Consider the following 19,054-nt stretch of genomic DNA (forward strand, 5'->3'; position numbering starts at 1 on the left):
TTACAACACTCCTACTAATACATCCCAGAATGATGTTCGCTTTTTTTGCAACAGTGTTACACTGTTGACTCATATTTAGCTTATGGTCCACTATGACCCCCAGGTCCCTTTCTGCAGTACTCCTTCCTAGGCAGTCATTTGCCATTTTGTATGTGTGCAAACGATTGTTCCTTCCTAAATGGAGTACTTTGCATTTGTCCTTATTGAATGTCATCCTATTTACTTCAAACCATTTCTCTAGTTTGTTCATATCATTCTGAATTTTTATCCGATCCTCCAGAGCACTTGCAACCCCTCTCAGCTTGGTATCATCCGCAAACTCTATAAATGTACATACCATTATCTACTTTACTATAGTTATCCATTTACATATAGCCTGGGACTGATGTTTGGTTTACCAGCTTGTAATTGCCAGGCTCGCCTCTGGAGCCTTTTTTAAAAATTGGCATCAGATTAGCTATCCTCCAGTTGTCTGGTACAGAAGCTGATTTAAGTGATAAGAAGATCATTTTAAAATTAATAAATTTCTTTAGAGAAAATTAAAGAAGAAAAATGTTTGTCTTTTTTCTTTTGGCTACAAAAAGAACTATTGTGGAATGGGAATATATAAGATTATTTTAAGGTTTCCACCAAGGCTTCTGCCCCTTTCACACATGACTGCATGGTCTTCAGTTGGCCATGCGTTCCTATTGAGTCACTGGTAATATCTTCCAAAGCAGCAACTCAACACCAGTATTTTCATTAGTTGGATCAGGGCAAACCTGCTGAAAATGCAGTCCAGTATTATAGAAAATCACGTTCAGCACCTTTTCTCTGTGGCTCCATTGCTCATTCAGAGACATGAACAAATTCTTCAGGCTGAGTACACAGACCTGTTATTGCAGGAGGAACATTCTGGAACTGACAACAAACACATCACTCTATTTTCCAATCTCAGTAGCTTGTGAGATTTCTGAAATACTGGAGAAATTAAAACAGGTTCAATAGGTCTGGTGATGCTGTTCCTTGTCCCTAAGTGCTAACACACATGTTTGGAAGCACAGCCTTTCAGCATCTCAAAGCATCAGTCATACAAAAAGGCTGCACTGGAGACAAGGAAGGGCATCAAGTCATCAGCAGTTTGAAATACTTCAAACAAGGATGGGGGGAGAGAGAGAGAAAGAGATTATAATAGAAGGACAAGTCTTAAATATAACAAAGCTATCAGAGCATAGATGCCTGCTATGCACCCATTTGCTTATTCTGCCTCCGTTAAAATGTGAATCAGAGTTCAGGACTCTGAGTCATCTTTATGATTATATTGTCTGCAAGTTCCACATCATGTCTAATTCAGAGGAACCTGACCCAGTTTGTACGTGTTCATATCTTACATCATTTATACTTTTAAAAACCCCTCAATTCCCTCTAATGACACTATGTACTTGGGTACAACATCCTACCACTCCCTGCCCCTCTCGGCTTAGCTGCAATGGGGAGGAGCAGGCCAGGGGCTCCTGCTCCCCTGCTGACAGCTAGTGCCATAATCTGAGCAGAGCTAAGCAGGAGAGTAAGGGCTGGCCTGACACAACTGGCCTTACTCCCCTTTTTGACCAAGCAAAGGATGTGATAATATAGGGATGGGGGCAAAGGAATGATGTAGTAGGATAGGGACAGAAAATGGGGGCAAACTACCAAAAAAGAAGCTCCCAGTGTTTCTCCAGTCACATTAACACATGTCACATTTAGAGAGAGAAAGTTTATCACCTTCCTGCCTTTTTTTGGCTGAGGCCTTGTCTACATAAGTCTCCACTTCACTAGAATTCCTCACGGTTGCTCTCATTGGTGCAGTCAAACCAGCAGTAGCAACAGCGAGAGTGCTAGTGTATACAGGGATTCAGACAGCTGCAGGCAATTTAACAACTCTCACTAAACCTGCTCTGAGCAGGGCCTGGGTGGAGCTGCACTGGTGCTAACAGTGTCGGGAAATGCTAAGAGCAAGTCTATTGCAGACAGGCGTTTCCTTACTAAAATAAGAAATATCCTACCCTGCACACAGTAGCTCACTGTTGTAGTGCGTGACTTTCAGTCGTTAAACTGGTTAAGCGAAAACCTCTAGATGTACACGGAATGGACCCATTTCGCATAATTCATCTTTACAAATTGATAACCTGATGATAAGCCCCCTCTAATTTAGACATACGTTATACACACCACTGAATGACTCTCTAAGGAGATCTTTATCTCCTTGGTAGGTGGGTGGCACCACCAGCAATTTAATAAGAGCCAGTTTTGGAAACAGATGCATATATCATGAATGAAGGGCACTGTCTCTGCATGGCCACCCCCGGCAGACTGGTCACCCCCATGGGCCAAGTGTAGCCCTGGTGTGACTCCAGTAACTGCAGAGAGAAGCCTGGCCCAATGTCTCTTAATTACCTACACCGAAGAGGGAGAAGAGCTCGGGGGCAGAGCAGGAGCAGCTGTATCAATGCCCCAGGAACCTGGAGCAGCCACTGGGGGAGAGAGAAACAGCTCCTCCCTTATGGAAGAAAAGTTGTTGGGGGTATTTAGGAAGTTGCACTGGTGCTGTGCCCTGGCATCCCCACAACCCTCCATCTGAAAGATGAGCCAGCTGAATCAAGTAGGGAATGAAACACGTCCTCCCTCCAAAAACTGCAGCAGAGCGGGGTGCAGTGCTGAATGTCGCTCAGCTGGTTGGCTACCAGCCCTGTCCCTCAGCACTGAGCTTCCTCCTCCCCTTGCATCTTTGATCTGTTGCTGCTCTCGCTGGCCCTGTCCCCCTGAAATGATGCACGAGTCTACCTGGGTGGGACTTCTACCCGCACACAGAAAGAGGGAAGGGCAGGTCACTTAGGAAGAAAAAGGAGCGAAGCTGCACTTTGAGACCCCCAATCCTGCAAGGAGCTGCATGAAGCTGCCCTGCGCCTACCTGGAGCCTTATCATGGGATTCACAGCAATCAGGGCCTAAGCTAGCCTGTAGGCACAGCACACTTACCGCTTTCCGCTTGAGAATGCAGTCTAGTCGCCAACGATTTCCTTCTACCACGGGTCGCTTCATAAAGATTTCTGGGCTCAACCTAAAAAAAAAAAAGGGTGACAAAAAGAAACATTCTGTGCTGTGAAAACTATGTGTAAGGTCAACTAATCCAGGGGTTCTCAACCCTTTTCTTTCTGAGGCTCCCCCACCCCCAACATGCTATTAAAACTCCAGGGCCCACCTGTGGCACAACAACTGGTTTTCTGCATATAAAAACAAGGGCCTGTGTTAGGGGGTAACAAGCAGGGCAATTGCCTGGGGCCCCATGCCACAGGGGCCCCTGTGAAGTTAAACTGCCCATGCTTTGGCTTCAGCCCAGACTGGTGGGGCTCAAGGCCTTGGGCTTCAGCCCCGTGCAGTGGGGCTTCAGCTTTCTGCCTTGGGCCCCAGCGAGTCTAATGCTGGCCCTGCTTGGCAGACCCCCTGAAACCTGCTCGCGGCCCCCGGACTCCTGGTTGAGAACCGCTGAACTAATCGACTCCAATAATGGTTGAGAAACTAAAGAGTTTATTCATTAGGTGTGAAGTCTGCTCTCCCACGATTTATTTTTTCACAGAACTGTTATTGTTTGCTTTTTAACAATGGTGCCGTATATAACAGCTGATGTGTCCCATGTGTAGCACAGAGGCCAATGACCTATCATTGACAGGGATGAGGTTATTGCATTCAGCACCCAGTGGGACCAGACTGAATGGTGATGCATCAGGTAGACTCCATACAGAAAAGCGTAAGTTCTCATGCAGAAAAAATATAGTCCTGGTAGATAACCTGGGGGTTAAAAGAAAACACTCAGGACTTCAACTCTCCTGACACCTAGACTATTTGAAAATTTCAGATTTGTACAGTTTTCTTCCTTGCTGCCTACCCCAGAAGATAGGGTGCCATTCTTTCACATCAGGATAGCATTCACTGATACGCAGATTTTAAGGCCAGAAGGGACCATTAGATCATACAATCTGCCCTTCTCTATAACAAGACCACAGAATTTCATCCAGTTACTCCTGTATTGAGCCCAGTCATTTTGACTAAAGCATATTGCTGAAAACATGCTTCTGACAGCAACCTTTCTCTTCCTAAGCTTTTGTAACTTCCCAGTAAGTTTCACAATCCCAAGTTATGATAACAATTGACTCTTGCCTCGTATAAGGCAGGAGACACCGGGACTGAAATGTAATTTTCCAATTGTCTGACACAGTGTGTGCTGAAGCTTCAGCAGCATATAGTTTATTTATAAGCGTTTTAGGATTCAGATTCATGTCAGTGAGGGTTAATATAATGCTTTGCATTCCTATAGGACCGTTGAGAACCAAAACGTGCTTTACAAACATGACTGGGTCAAGCCTCAAAACACCCCTAAGAGGTAGGGAAATAATTATAGGCCCACTTTATAGATGAAGAAACAGAGGCACAGAAACATTAAGTGACTTGTCCAAGGTCAGACAGGAAAGCTATCCAGACATTCTAACTTTTAGTCCTGGGTGCTGATCACAAGACCATCCCTTCTCAGGTAGAAGGTGTACCAGCTGCGAGTACAAGATAAAACAAGCCCCGACAAGGAAGTAGCTGAGGGTAGTGCGCAATACTGAGCAGCCAAGCATCCGCAGCTAGGGAACAAGAGGAGGCGTATAAGAGGAGGCGTTGGTGGTGTGTGCTGAAGCTCATGACAGATGACATCAGCAGGATGGCACAGCAGAAGCTGGCAAGAAAAGTACAAACGGCCAGTATTGGAATTGCATATGCACAGCATGCACCGGGGGGGCCAACATGGCCCACCCTGCAGCAGCACTATCACGACCAAATCCCAACAGAAGATTTCAGTGGAGCCCTTCCTGACTGCTTCCTTGCAGCCTCTTCTTTAACGTGCGTGGGGATGCCATTACTGAGGTACACTGCCACACTGCTACAGGTGAGCGGACTGCCCACCCTGCCTCTTGCTGACCTGAGTCACAGCCATACCCAATGGTACGACTCTTCTAGGGTATGCACTGCAAAGTGTCTATTTTCTAAGCTGCATCATCATTCACACAACTTTCCTAAGCAAACTTCAGGATTTTGCCCTCCGTGGCTAGCAATGGCCTGCATTAGCCACAGTGCCTGACCCATACACGGACTGTACACAGGGAACTAGAGCTCCACAGCGACATCCAGCTGTGACGCTGCGCCCCATAGTCTGAGTAAAAATACTGTTGTAATATGAATATGGCATAACTAAGATGTTTGATGCAAGCTGGGTCATGTGAGGTATCATTGGAAAGGTTATGATTTGCTGAAAGTGGTTATCCGATTTGTATGCATGTGTAAGTTCTGTATCTGCGGTTAGGAATATTGACTATGTAACAATTACAACTGTGTGTGTATTTGGGGAATGCCCACCAGACAGTCGGCAATCAGCCTGAATGGGCCACTACGATAGGCAATAGAATGGGTCTTTGAAGATGCTGATTTCTCCTCTTCCTGGCCTGCCATGCAAGGTGGTGGCAGGGGGATGTCCTGCATTGCCTAAGTGGTGTACAAATTTGTACATTCCCCCTTGTGTTGAGAGATCTTCTGCTTCCCTGAGACATTCCCAGGGAGTTCCCAGTGAGGCTGTGCAGCCCTGTTCCACTCTCAATGCAGGTGGTGCCTCACTGTACCATGCAGTCTTTCAAGGTTATCCCTCGGAAGGAGACACCCAAACTGATGATTTTAAGCATGCACTATTGCTGCCAAGTCTCCTGAAAAGGCCTTTGAATGAAAACCCTCACTGTGAGAGGTTTGGATGTGCTGCCAAACCATCTGGCATCACGGCTAGTTTCCATAATGTAAGGCCTTTGAATAGTGCAGCATTGTAATGAATGTTCTCACAGAGACTGCTGGACAAAATCCAAACGCAGGAATACGAACCACCAATCTGTGATGAAAATTTCTTCTTTCGCTGCCTCCATGGCATTTGCTACATCTTCAAAATACCCTTTTGCATTTACATACCTGAAAAAAAACCAAACACAATACTGGGATTTTTGTTTTAATTACATGGAGAATTCGTAGTTGGGGGGAAAATTTCTGTACTTTAAATGAGCAAATGAAAATATTGTTTAAATTCCTTTCTCAAAAGCAAACATATTCAATTTCATGCACTAGGACAACATGAAAGGAGAATTTCACATCATTGTTAATATCTTAATTAAACCAGTACAATCAAATATTGTTATGGCAACAGGCATGACCAGGTGGCCCTGTTATACGTAGTCTTCCACATTCTTTTTTTCTTAGTGCGTGAGCAAGTTTTGACTCTTGGAAAGATATGTAGCGGTGGTGTTAGTTTTGGGTTATACAAGGTTTTGATGTAGAGGCAGCTTCAGGGGATAGATGGAGCTGTGTGAGTAGCAGGAGAGGTTGCTCTCTGCCTTGGGCTATGATTGGAGTCTTTGAGACAGGGTTCTCTGGGAACCAGAGAGTGGAATTGGACTAAGATGTGCAAGGAGGGGTTGCTCTGCATGCTGTTTGACCACCTCATTTCAGAACTAGTGCATGTGCATCAATAAACCAAGTTACATTTAGAATATACCCAGACTCCATGTCATTGATTTCAGCCCACTGGGAACCCCACCTGCAAGGCCTCAGATACGTGATACCGTTCAGCAGTGGACTGATACCACTGTCACAATGGGGCCCAGCTTTCAGGAGGGGCAACACGAGAATACAGCATTAGGGTTGGACCCTGCAAACACTTTCTACTGGATGTTGTGTTTACTTCTCTCATTTGAGATTGGGGAAGATGTGACCATGCCAGGTGCTTTTGAAAATGTTACCCAAAACCAATAGTCAAGCTAAGAAGTGAAAGTAGCAGCTTCTAAAGTAAGGAGAGTGTTCTGTTCTCCATTCATAAGCATACTGTTTATTAGCTTTACTATGAGTTACATGTGCATCAAGATATCACTTTTATTCTGAAATTAATAAACCACTCATGTGGCCAATCTCAACAAAAATAAAAAATCTAACAGCTCTGATCACTGCAAAGCAAAGTCATAACAGGAGTGAAATGGTTATGCTACTAATCCTAACATTTTTCTGCAGATCAGACAAGGAAGAGGCATCTTTGATACTCCCATAGTGATTTATAGTGTCTAGACAGCGAATTCAAACACCCATGTTCTTTAAATGTGAATGATAAATCAGTAGGGCCATGACCTTGCTCCCACTGAAGAGAATGACAGCTTTGCCATTGATTTCAATGGGAGATAGAGCATATTCTTACTACTGCAGGGACCATCTTACCACTTTGCCAAAGTATTCTCCTGTATAGCTGCATACGACCCGAATCTGTGATGCGTTAGAAAGTTTTTGCCATTTTTCTGAATGAACTCTTCTATTCCCTGTCCCCACCATCGGGCATGTCTGTAGCTGTTACACTTCAAAATCAATGACCTGGAAAATAACCAAAGAACGGAAAACAACGAGTAAGCAGCACACTTTTATTTAGCCTAGTTCTCACTATCGAACATGTTGATATGGGAATTGAATATCAATCACATTTTTTTTAATCAAAAGTGACCAATAGCTAGCTACTTAGCTGAGGTTTTTTTAAATAAAAAATATTTCAGCACCTAGAGACCACAGTTACTGACAACCTATAAAAACAATAGATAGATATTGCCTGCACGTTTTGCACGCCATGGACCAAATGTTGCTTACATTGGTGCAACCCCATTGATTTAAATGGGATAGCACCAGTGTAACTGGGAGCAGAATATGACATCATGGATGCTAAAAAATTTTAAATGACCATTTACACCCACTGAGGAACTGTCCCATTGATCTGGATTCTTCTCTCACAATAATAGGGTGGCTGGATTCGTCTGGCATTCCTCCCTGTTAGATGGGGTTGGAACCCTGAAGGGAGATGCTCGTTGAACAGTGTTGACTCACTGTAGCAGGTGCAAGTTGCTAACACATCCTGCATATAAGGGAATGGCCCCCTTTAAATTAAAGGAAGCCAATTTTTAAGTGAAAAACTGGGGGGGAAAGTGGTCTAAATAAAATGTACATTTCTCACCTGGAGAGATTGTCAATCCGTAACCCATATTCTGTTTCAGTCTCTTTCTTGCCAATCTTAATGCTGAATTCTTTATCTACCAGCAGGACAAAGGAAATGGCTCCGCTATCCATCTTCATATACATTAGGAAAGAGTCTTTCACTACTAACCACCTATAAGGGGAGATAACATTTATCTCAAATTCACTTCAAAAACGAGAGACACCCACTAATATAAAGTGAACAGTAGTCCCCATGAGAGAACTCCAAGCCATTCATCATCAGGATCCAAAGCAGGCAAGGAAGGGTTTGTGACCTATTAGGGGCAGTTTCTTTGTAATATGGTTTACAGAGCTGGTGTCTGACTGTGCTCTCAGAGTGGAGTAAAACAGGAGTGACTCCACTGAAGTTAGTGGAGTTACACCAGTGTAAAACTGATGAAAGGGAAAGGAGAATCAGCCTCTGGAGAGGTGATTACAGCAATGGATGGTATACAAAATCCTACATCTGGATGCTCAAATCAGCAGTTAAGTGAGAGGAAGGATGGTGCAGTGGTTAGGGTGCTACATGGGGACTTGGGCACACTGAGTTCCATTTTCTGCTTTGCCACAGAGTCCCTGTGTGACCTTGGGCAAGTAACTTAGCCACTCTGTGCCTCAGTTTCCCCATCTGTAAGACAGGGATAACAGCACTGGAATAAATACATTACAAATTGTGAGGTGCTTAGACACTACAGAACTGGGGGCTATATAAGTATCTGTGATAGATACAAGTCCATTTTATGCACTTGAATAGTGATGTGCAGAACCAAATTCAGGTATACCATTACAGTGGGAACCAGGTTCTGTATGATCACATCCTATATAAGTCCTTGGAAATTTAGGCTTTAGTGTCTGGAACATTAATAGGAATATACCTCTTGGCCATCAGGGGTTTCCAGCCAAGTGGCTGCGTAATGGACGAGGTGGAGCAAAGATTCTCTTTTGGTAGCCTGCAATACCTGTGGGCACTGTGGGAGCAGCGCACTCTCGTTTGAGTTTCTCATGTGTTATTTATAAAGGCACTGAATCCTATTAAAGCTAATGGAAACTGTACAAAGAGGACATTTTGGAAAGGTTTCATTGCCAAGCAACAGGCATCACAGTAAAAAAACAAGTTGAAAAATGACTAGCAGGTTGTGTGTGAGCACCACAGCCCTTGAGCACTCTGGAAAAAATATTTCCCTGTCAGTGTCCAATATTTTTGCCCTCTCTGTTAGGGTTACCATACGTCCGGTTTTTCCTGGACATGTCCGGCTTTTTGGTAATCAAACCCCCGTCTGGGGGGAATTGCCAAAAAGCCTAACATGTCCGGGAAAAATACTGGCCGGGCACTTCCCCTCCCGGGCTCCAGCTGCTCTGCTCCTCCCCTGGCTCTTCGGCTCTGTTTAAGAGCCGAGCTGCCTGAGCACTCCGGCTTCAGGCAGTCCCCTTGCCTCTGGACCCCGAGCCGCCGGCCGGGCACTTCCCCTCCCGGGCTCCAGCTGCTCTGCTCCGGCGGCGCAGGGTCCGGAGGCAAGGGGGCTGCCCGAAGCCGAAGCGCTCGGGCAGCTCGGCTCTTAAACAGAGCTGAAGAGTCAGGGGAGGAGCACAGCAGCCGGAGCCCGGGAGGGGAAGTGCCCGGCCGGGGGCACAGGGACCGGAGGCATGGGGGCTGCCCGAAGCCTGAGCGCTACCGGCTTCACGGTTTGCCGGGCAGCCTCCAGACCCTGCGCCCCCGGCTGGGCGCTTCCCCTCCCGGGCTCCAGCTGCGCTGGGGAAGCGCCGGCCGGGGGCGCAGGGTCTGGAGGCTGCCCGGCAAACCGTGAAGCCGGTAGCGCTCCGGCAGCCCTTTTCGCGTGGCTGGGAGGGAGGAGGGGGAGTTAGGGCGGGGACTTTGGGGAAGGGGTGGGGAATGGGCGGAGTTGGGGCGGGGAAGGGGCGGAGTTGGGGCGGTGCCGGGGGTTGGGAAAGGGGCGGGGCCAGGGCCCGTGGAGTGTCCTCTTTTTTTATTTTTTAAATATGGTAACCCTACTCTCTGTATACGTATATATGAATGATGTGCCTAACATCCTCTCTCCTTCACACACAAGTGAATCACTCACATGGCCTTAGTCCACATCTTTGTTCATACAAATGAATGCACAAGGAAAGAGAATGTATTTTTAAACCAATTGCAAAGACATATTCATGACTGCATCTTTCATGGCATCCTGTTATGTTGCTGGGCCCAATTCAGTTCAATTGCTCCATGTTCAAACTGTGCAGTGCTCCCAGGTTAGTTTTCTGAGCACGACGTTCATCACATAGTAACAGGGCATAGTCAGGGCCAGCTTTAGGAATATGGGGGCTCTAAAGAGGTTGTTACTGGGGGGCTCTGTGCTTTTCTTTTCTCCTCCCCCTTCCCTAGACTAAGACTAGCCATAGTAATCAACGTTGTAGATAACAGACTCCCCACTCTCACATCAAATTTGGGGCCCCCCATAAAATCAGGGGACCCCTGTCCCCTCGCTCACAGACTCCGTGGGTCTCGCATACATTTTGATAATGAAAACAGAACAGAAACACAGGCGGCTCTGCTGACTTGTAAAGCAGCCTTTAAAAGAAGGAGCACTGTCTTTCTTACAAGCCAGAGTGGGTTCAATTTGCTTGTAATGAGGCGCTGGCCTCACAACCAAGTTGAAAATTACAGCTGAACTTCCAGAACTCCTCAGCCACATGACATTACAACAGACCCGACTTATAATGCTTTTGCATACCTCAAACGACCCGAACAGTGAAGTAGAATGAACGAACATCCCAATGCCCATAATATGCAAAAAGAGTAACTCGGGTTATAGAGAACTGCCACTTGTGGTGAAGCCGTTTGGTGAAAACAATGATTTCATTGTAACAGGGTCGCACTACATTCAGAAAAGGATCTTTGCATCATGTTTTCATACTGAACTGAATAGGGGCTTTGTGATGTGATTAAGGACAGTCTGGTGTTTGTCAGTGACAGAGGAAAGAGCTGGGAATCACAAAACCTTGACGCAGCACTTTTAACTACTTGGCGCTAAACAAATTAGTGCATCCACCAGTGGCAAGGAGTATCAAGCATGGAAAATCTGTCTCAGGACAATTTTAGTACTTAAGGAGAGGCACTGGAGAGACTGATTTAAGAATGGGGACTATGGATTGGCCATGAAATGTTTGCCAAAAAAAGAAAACCCAAATTGAGTAATTCAGATTTTGAGTTTAGTTTTTATGAATCCAAAGAGCAATGACTCTGAAAGGTGATTATAAAACCAGAACCTTCTTACTTAGCAAGTCTGCTCCACATGTGTATATCAGTGTAGTTTAATGACAGAAATAAGTGTTCATCGCAGAGCCAACGTAGACAAGAGGAGGTGAACTGGATTCTATACCTTCCTGTGCATCAGATCATCAAAGAACTGTGTACTAAGTTCCAATAAGTGCAAGCCCATTGAGGACAACGGAGTTGTAGAGGTGGCCCTATACAATTACAGCACAGAACCTTTATTACAGGTGATAATGAGCAAGGAGGAAAGAAATCAGCTTAATTTTCAGATTCTGGTTGAATTTGTAAGGCTGGCAGTTAGGGAAATAAAACAAACAACATAAATGTGCAGATTTGATCTGGAAATTATTAAAAAAACATAGAACCACACAATGCCATTTTCACAGACACGTTTCAGAGCTCAACCACAAATTAATTAATTCATTAATTATTCTCTTCTAACAAAATATACCCTAGGCTTGGGTGTTTTGATAAATATGGAAAACTATATAAAAAATCAAATTTCTTCAGGATGGTCCAGATCTACAAATATACTCTCTTTGTAATATTATTGTTAGTTTATTTATATACATATGTTATGGTAGTCTCTATGGTTACTAGAGGCCTTGATCAGGGCTTCCTCATGCTAGGCAGTATATATGCATATAATTAAAAGAGATAATTCCCACCCCAAAGAGTGTACTTAAACTATTTCTGTACCACGGAGTAGAAAATGTACTCATTACAGAGGTAAACATTATGCATGGCTTCAAAGGGCCTGATCTCTGCATGGTATAATGCATTGTCTCTGATGGATCAAACTGCATTTATGGAAAAATGGCAAAGAATACTAAAAACCAGATAGAACTTTGGAGGAATGAACAACATATTTGGAAGAAGACCAAAACCTCATCTATCTGTGTAACCTTTCAGGAAAATTATTACAAAATACTTTGTCAATGTCACTTCACTCTATTTAAGCTAAGGAAATATATAAAAAGGGAGTCATAACTGTTGAAGAGGATGTGGAGTAAGAAGGACCTTCCTATATTTATGGTGGGAATGCCTTAAAATAATCGTATTTTGTGGGAAAATAGTAAACAGAATTTTTACTATTGTTACTATTACTAATGTTAGCCTACTCACTAAACTTACAGTGGCTCTATTAGGTTACAGTCCAAAGGAGATTATTGAATCAGGGAAAGACTCACTGATATCACAGTTACTTCTAGCAACCATATGTGCCGTAACTCAATTTTGGAAAAGGGTAGATGCCTCAACATTAGTAGGACGATGAAATAAAGTCCGAGAAATTCTTTCAACAAGAAAAATGACAGGCAGCCTTATATCAGGTCGAGTAGATTTTCTAATGTGTAGGCACCGCTTTTGGAATTTGAACAAAGTAAATACTCAGATAAGGATAACAAGAGGGAAATCTGTAAGATTTGTTAATATTTGTATGGAAAGTTCACATATGTTAAGAATATATATATATTTTTAAGAACAGATTAGGCTGATGGAAGAGTATTTTAAACTCAGTTTCATACCATTTTGTTTAGTGAACTGTGGGTCTTTTCAGCTACTCATAATATATCTGGGGTACCAATGCATAAAATAAACCCTTGCCCCACTCCTTGCTCCACTGCTCAGCTGGAAAACTTGCTTCTCCTCCTATATTTGCTGTGCTGGAGGTCTCTGTGCTCCTTTGCAGTGGTTTGTACTTCTGGAGCAGGGAGGACAGGCAGGAGCAGTCAGCCACAGCACTTGAGGGAGTACAGGGACTACCATTACGCCAGGGGGCAGGGGGCTTTTAACACATGTGACAAGGGAGGGCCAATGAGTGAAAAATGTGCTCATAGCATCATAAAAGATTACGGTTGGAAGAGACCTCAGGAGGTCATCTAGTCCAACCCCCTGCTCAAAGTAGAACCAACCCCAACTAAATCATCCCAGCCAGGGCTTTGTTAAGCCGGGCCTTAAAAACCTCTAAGGATGGAGATTCCACCACCTCCCTAGGTAACCCATTCCAGTGCTTCACCAACCTCCTAGTGAAATACTGTTTCCTAATATCCAACCTAGACCTCCTCCACTGCAACTGTCCCTAAATAATTAATAAAATTGTTGCCTTTGCTGATGGCAGCCAGCGACCAGAGCCATTACTTACATTGGGCAGAGTTCTGCCTCACAGGCACAGCCCTGAGCCGGGAAAAGTGCAGAACAGCCCTCCAGTCAACCACCCCATGGGAGGGATCTCTCCAGTGCATGGGGAGCAATAGAGGCTGCCCCCTGACTTATCTGTTAGGCTGGTACAGTAGGCATCTTTCTCTGTGCCCTGCCATCTCTGCTGGCTGGGGGAGGGAGGGCACCCCTCTCTGCCTCCTTTGGAGTGGTCTGTGGGAGTAGGCAGGGAGGAGCAGTCAGCTCCAGCACCTGAGCAAGCACAGGGACTACAATTAGACCAGGTTACTGTGTGAAGTGGGGCAAGTGTGAAGTGGCTTCTTGTGCCTCCTCCCCCCACTCTGCCTTATGTATCCACAAAGCAGAGGGGCACAATCTGGCCCTTTGTCTTTATTTCTTAAATCAATTAAACTGGATCAAAAACCTGCCATCCAGTAATTCTCTTCAAAACAACACAGCTCAGGCCTCTGTAGGACTCCTTTCAAAACGTGTGGGGGAAACACAAAAGAGGTGACATATTTCTCCTTGGGGTTAATTGCATCAGAGAGGATTCTTTACTGTTGTGGTTCAGGTCTGATTTAATCCACTGGTGAGTGCAGCCTGGACAATGTTCCAATTAATTTGTTTTGGGTTTTTTAATCAGAAAGGTATGGTAAACTGAACCAAAACTTCCACGTGCAGCAACAACACATCACCTCGACAGTCCAGCACGGGAGAGAGCAGGGGCTGACAGGATTGCCATTTCTGGCAGGTTTCACGGGGGCCGCCAAGCAGGGCTAGCATTAGATTCACTGGGGCCCAGGATAGAAAGCCAAAGCCCCCCTGCATGGGCAGGGCTGTCCTTAGGATTTATGGGGCCTTATGCAGTATTATTAAACTGGTGCCCCTCTGCCCGATGGCAGGGGGGGGGGGGGCGGCATGAGGCATCAAAGGATACCAAGCCGCCCGGCCCACCTCACGGCGGCAGAGAGTCACAGTTCCCCACAGAGATCCCCATACCATCTCCCTCACGCAGGATGCGCACTGCTGGCGCATTCGGCTCTGTGAATACGGCCCCTGCCTAAGGAGACTGCAGCGTGTGCTGGGTGTGCGGGAGCCGACCCCCTCTTACCTGCTGTCATGGGCAGTGGGTGAAGCTGCCGCTTGGGATGGCTAACTCCCCAGCCCACCTGGGGTCCTGCCTATACTCCACCCCTGCTCTGCCCCAGGCCCCACCTCTACTCTGCCCAGGCCCTGCCCTCTCCCTACTGTCTCCCTCCTCTCTTCCCTGCCCCTCCCTGATCACCCACTCCCTGAACCCAAATGAAGCAAATGCCATTTGAAAAAAACACTCTTCTGTAATTTCTTTCTAAAGAAAATGGAGCATGTTTTCCACTGCATGCCAGAAGATGAAGACTGGACAAGCAGAAGGTACCTAATTAAAAGCACTAACCTTGGGAATAAAAAATGTCGGTCACAGGTTTTTTGATATACCCTGAAGTTTTTCAGAGATTTATTTGCAAAAACTTTGTAGTAAGGGCAAGTCAGCTGTCCTGCTGAATACAACATTAAATATTATGGAATACATGATGCAGCTCTTCTCTGTTTTACATTTTCTTAATCGGTATTTCTAAGCTGATTTTATATTTTAAATGTACTCTTAAGCCTTCATAAAGCAATCATTCCAGATTACTACATATTTAACTCACTGAAACAAAGAAATTATTTTAAATTAATCAGTCACAGAGGTTTAGTGTGTTCATAACAACGTACATTGCTTTTAGAAAAAGGGAACACTAATTTGCTTTGTGTGATCGCCATAACAATAGACATGTTTATGAAATTTCACCAACTTTAAAAAATGTTTCCAAATATTTTGGGCATAACAAAGGATTTTATATCTTACTAAAGTACTGATATTGCTAGAGGGTTCTCTTAAAACTAGTTCATCAAATAGTCAGAAGTAAAGAAAGGGAAACTCATTTGTTCAGTTATCTGGCAGGAAAGGGGTGTTGTCCCTTTAAGGGCTCTCTTCAACGGGGGCGGGGGGGGGAGGTGAAGGGAGAAAGGGATGGACAGAAAGGACAGAAAGGCTTTGGAAGCAAATTTTTTGTACTACAGTAATTAAAATTAAAATGTGAATTTTAGATAAGGGTGGTCCTTTGAAGGATTTATTTAAAAAACGATATGTCTAAAGATCCAAGCATTTAATGCTAAAGATGAATACTCAGATTGTGCATCTAAAAATCTATGCAAGGATTTTTTAGAGATGTGATTTTATCATCTTCAGCAACACACTAATGAAATGTTTTTAAAGCAAATTTTAAACTAAGATCCTGTAGACTAACATGTTCTGAGTAAATATTACAGTAATGCACAACTGTTTTTGTCAGTAAATTCGGAAACTGACAGTATATTCCTGGGGGTTGGCAAATGGCTGCTAAATGGCTTCATTACTACTTGAATGGCTCTTTCACAGGTTCAATGTTGTGCTAATAGGTCTGGCAGGCTGGAAAGCTTTTTCACTTTTAAGTTACTAGATCCTCTCCGGAGGAAGACTCAAAAGGCTGCAGCAGCTAGTGGTGGGAGCCTGCAGGAAGGGTCAGAACAGGGATAGGAAGAGGAGGGAGGGTGGACACTAAGCCCCAGAGGTGCCCCAAATTTTCGGGTGCCCTACGCAGCCTTGTATGCTGCATATGCCTAAGGACGGCCCTGCACCTGGGGCTGAAAGCCCAGGGCCCTGAGCCACGCCATCCAGGGCTGAAGCCAAAGCCTAAGCAATGTAGCTTCGCGGAAGCCCCTGTGGCATGGGGCCCCAGGCAACTGCCCTGCTTGCTATCCCCTAACATAGGTCCTGGCTTTAATATGCAGAAAATCAATTATTGTGGTACAGGTGGGCCATGTTGTGGGGGCCTCAAAAAGGAAAAGGTTGAGAACCTCTGCAATAAAAGACATGAGGTCACACAACTTGTCTTTCTAATAGGTAAAAAGTCACCAAAGAGACAACTCCCCCTTCTACAGTACCTTTTGGACCATCGATAGCAGACCCTTCCTTGCCCACAGCAGTTCAGACCAGGTATTCTGTGGCCCCCAGATCGTTTCATGATCATACCTTCTCTGAAACAAATGTAAAGATGACAAATAAATGGCAAATTTGATACATGCATACACAGCTTATTAATTATGCCTAGATGAAGCTATTTGGACTGGAGGAATCTGACCTGGAGGTACATAGGCGAGGTCAAACACAGCACTGTGACATCTGTCTGACCCCTTTCACCTCATTAGGGTGGCATGGGCAGAATGGAGCAGAAGTGGCTCACCTCTCTGCAAGTTTCAGCGCTATAACGTGCCAGTATAGACAGTGAGTGCACCAGCGCTCAGGGCTGGTAGCTACACCCCTCGTGGTGGTGGTTTTTTTAGAGCGCTGGGAGCTGTGCCATGACTACACAAGCCACGTTAAAGCTTTATCGTTGCCAGTGAAGACGTGCCCTTAGTCTGAGAATGTCAACATGGTGAAGAGCTCTTAAATCTGCGAGAGGGCCTAACACAGAGAAGGTTCCGTCCTTCTTGCCCACTGTCAAGTCCTTCCCTGTTTATAACACTGGATGCCTGGAATCACTGCATTTCAAACACCCATGTCCCATCCAAATAACCTGAAGAAAGTTTCACTACTGCCTGCGATGCCGTTTACAAAAGCAACAGACACTTTTGGTGGTAACCGAAACAACACAGTTTCTATTTAATAGTGTTCAAAAGAAAGGAATTAAGTGTCAACCCCCGGCTCAAGGAAACTTCGGAAATGTTGGGAAGTTTAAAGAAAAAAATTGACCTTTCTTGATTTCAGTGCACTCTTTTCATGTCACCATCATACAAGAAATAAACTAACCAGTGATGTAAGCATGCTATGACAGGGACTGTACATTGCTCTGGTTGTCTGCATTGGGCCATATTATTATTTGATGCAACTCCAGTCAATGACAGGATGAATTTGGCCCTGTGAGTCTGGCAATGAGATGTGTTCTGCCTTTTACATTTATTATTATTTCCACAGTTGTAATGTCCTCTTGTGAATAATAATGGAAGATAAGATGTTCCCAAATTAATTGCTAGCTTGGCAGGAAAGCTACCAATTTGGACAGTCTCTCTTTATAAAATGATGCTCTTGATGAAATGTGACTCACACAAACAGGGCCGGCTCCAGCATTTCTGCCGCCCCAAGCAAAAAAAAAAAAAAAAATCCGCGATCGCGATCGGCGGCGGCAATTGGGAAAAAAAAAAAAAGCTGCAATCCGTGGCGGCAGTTCAGCGGCAGGTCCTTCGGGAGGGAGGGACCTGCCGCCCCCGAATTGCCGCAGGTGCCGCCCCTCTCCCTTGGCCGCCCCAACCACCTGCTTCTTAAGCTGGTGCCTGGAGCCGGCCCTGCACACAAAGAAATAAAATTCAACTTACATGCCCTTTGGTCCTAGATCATGGATAAATGACAGCTGACTTACACCAATGAATTCCATCTGGAAAATAAAAAGTTCCCCATTGTTTATATTTTGGACTCCCCAAATCAGTTTGCTTGGAAAAATAACACTGACAGCAAAAATAATTCATCAGCAGGAAAAGGTGGGAACGTCTTTTTTAGGGCTCAATCCAAAACCCACTGAAGTCAACAGAAATGTATGTGTTTTGGATCAGGCCTTGGATCAGACCAAAACAACCAAAATCAGATTTTATGGGGCATTATATGTGGTTATTTAGAGGCTTGGTAAAAACCCATTGGAACCGTCACCTGTAGATCACTGATTCAAATTCAGTTCACATCAGTAATGACAAAATTTACCATTGCTTGATAAGTGTCTGGTGACCTATGTGAACTGAGTTCATAGACTCAGTTCAGTTTCCACTAGATGTGTGTCTGCCTCATGCCAGTTGGCTCCACCAAAAGGCCAGTGATTAAATGGACAGACAAAAATTGCTAATATAAACTAGAAGTCTGTTGTAATCTCATGTAAAATGTTTGGGTTCATCAACTGACCGCAATTCAAAAAACCTTGAAGTTATCCAGAGAGATCACAGGAGAATATACAGATAAGCAGAAGTGTAGTCCTCTTGTCATTAGCAAACTAACGACAATGAGCTCCATAACTGCATTAAAATCTAGAACTAGACCTCTTCCAACCAACCAGGCTTTCTTGGCAGAGTAAGCCATTCCTGGCATATATGCTGCTGCTTAATCATCTCAGATCCAGTTAGAGAGCGTCTCTCACCACTGGGTTGAAAGTGAGAGCAGAATCTGACCCACGTGATACAGAGCTAAACAGATTTCAGCCACTCTCCTTTGTCTGTATCGGGTTAATTAGCCAAAGTGCATAAACACTCACGGGGAGGAAGCAGGAGGTGGTTCTCTCATTTGATCTGGCAGCAAGGAGGCAGAAAGAAGAACTTAACTTTCTAATGAAATATGCTGCCATCCAGAGCTGAATGGGCTAAATTCAAATCTCAGATCCACATACACAGCTGCAATTGACCTCAATGAGAAATAAACGGGAGCCACATG

General features: G+C 44.7%; 1 protein-coding gene across 2 annotated transcripts in view; it reads right to left on the reverse strand.

The window, feature by feature from the left end:
* PLD1 (phospholipase D1) overlaps positions 1-19,054 on the reverse strand; it is a 69,437-nt gene that overhangs the window by 39,088 nt on the left and 11,295 nt on the right. For both annotated transcript variants that reach the window (XM_065410357.1, XM_065410356.1), the window contains exons 6-11: positions 17,959-18,017; positions 16,531-16,623; positions 8,074-8,226; positions 7,296-7,445; positions 5,922-6,005; positions 2,997-3,078 (exon numbers count right to left, since the gene is read on the reverse strand). In XM_065410357.1, the coding sequence (XP_065266429.1) occupies positions 2,997-3,078; positions 5,922-6,005; positions 7,296-7,445; positions 8,074-8,226; positions 16,531-16,623; positions 17,959-18,017 (621 nt within the window). The remainder of the gene's footprint in view (positions 1-2,996; positions 3,079-5,921; positions 6,006-7,295; positions 7,446-8,073; positions 8,227-16,530; positions 16,624-17,958; positions 18,018-19,054) is intronic.

Source organism: Emys orbicularis, chromosome 9 (genome assembly GCF_028017835.1).
Source record: "Emys orbicularis isolate rEmyOrb1 chromosome 9, rEmyOrb1.hap1, whole genome shotgun sequence".
Lineage (NCBI taxonomy): Eukaryota > Metazoa > Chordata > Testudines > Emydidae > Emys > Emys orbicularis.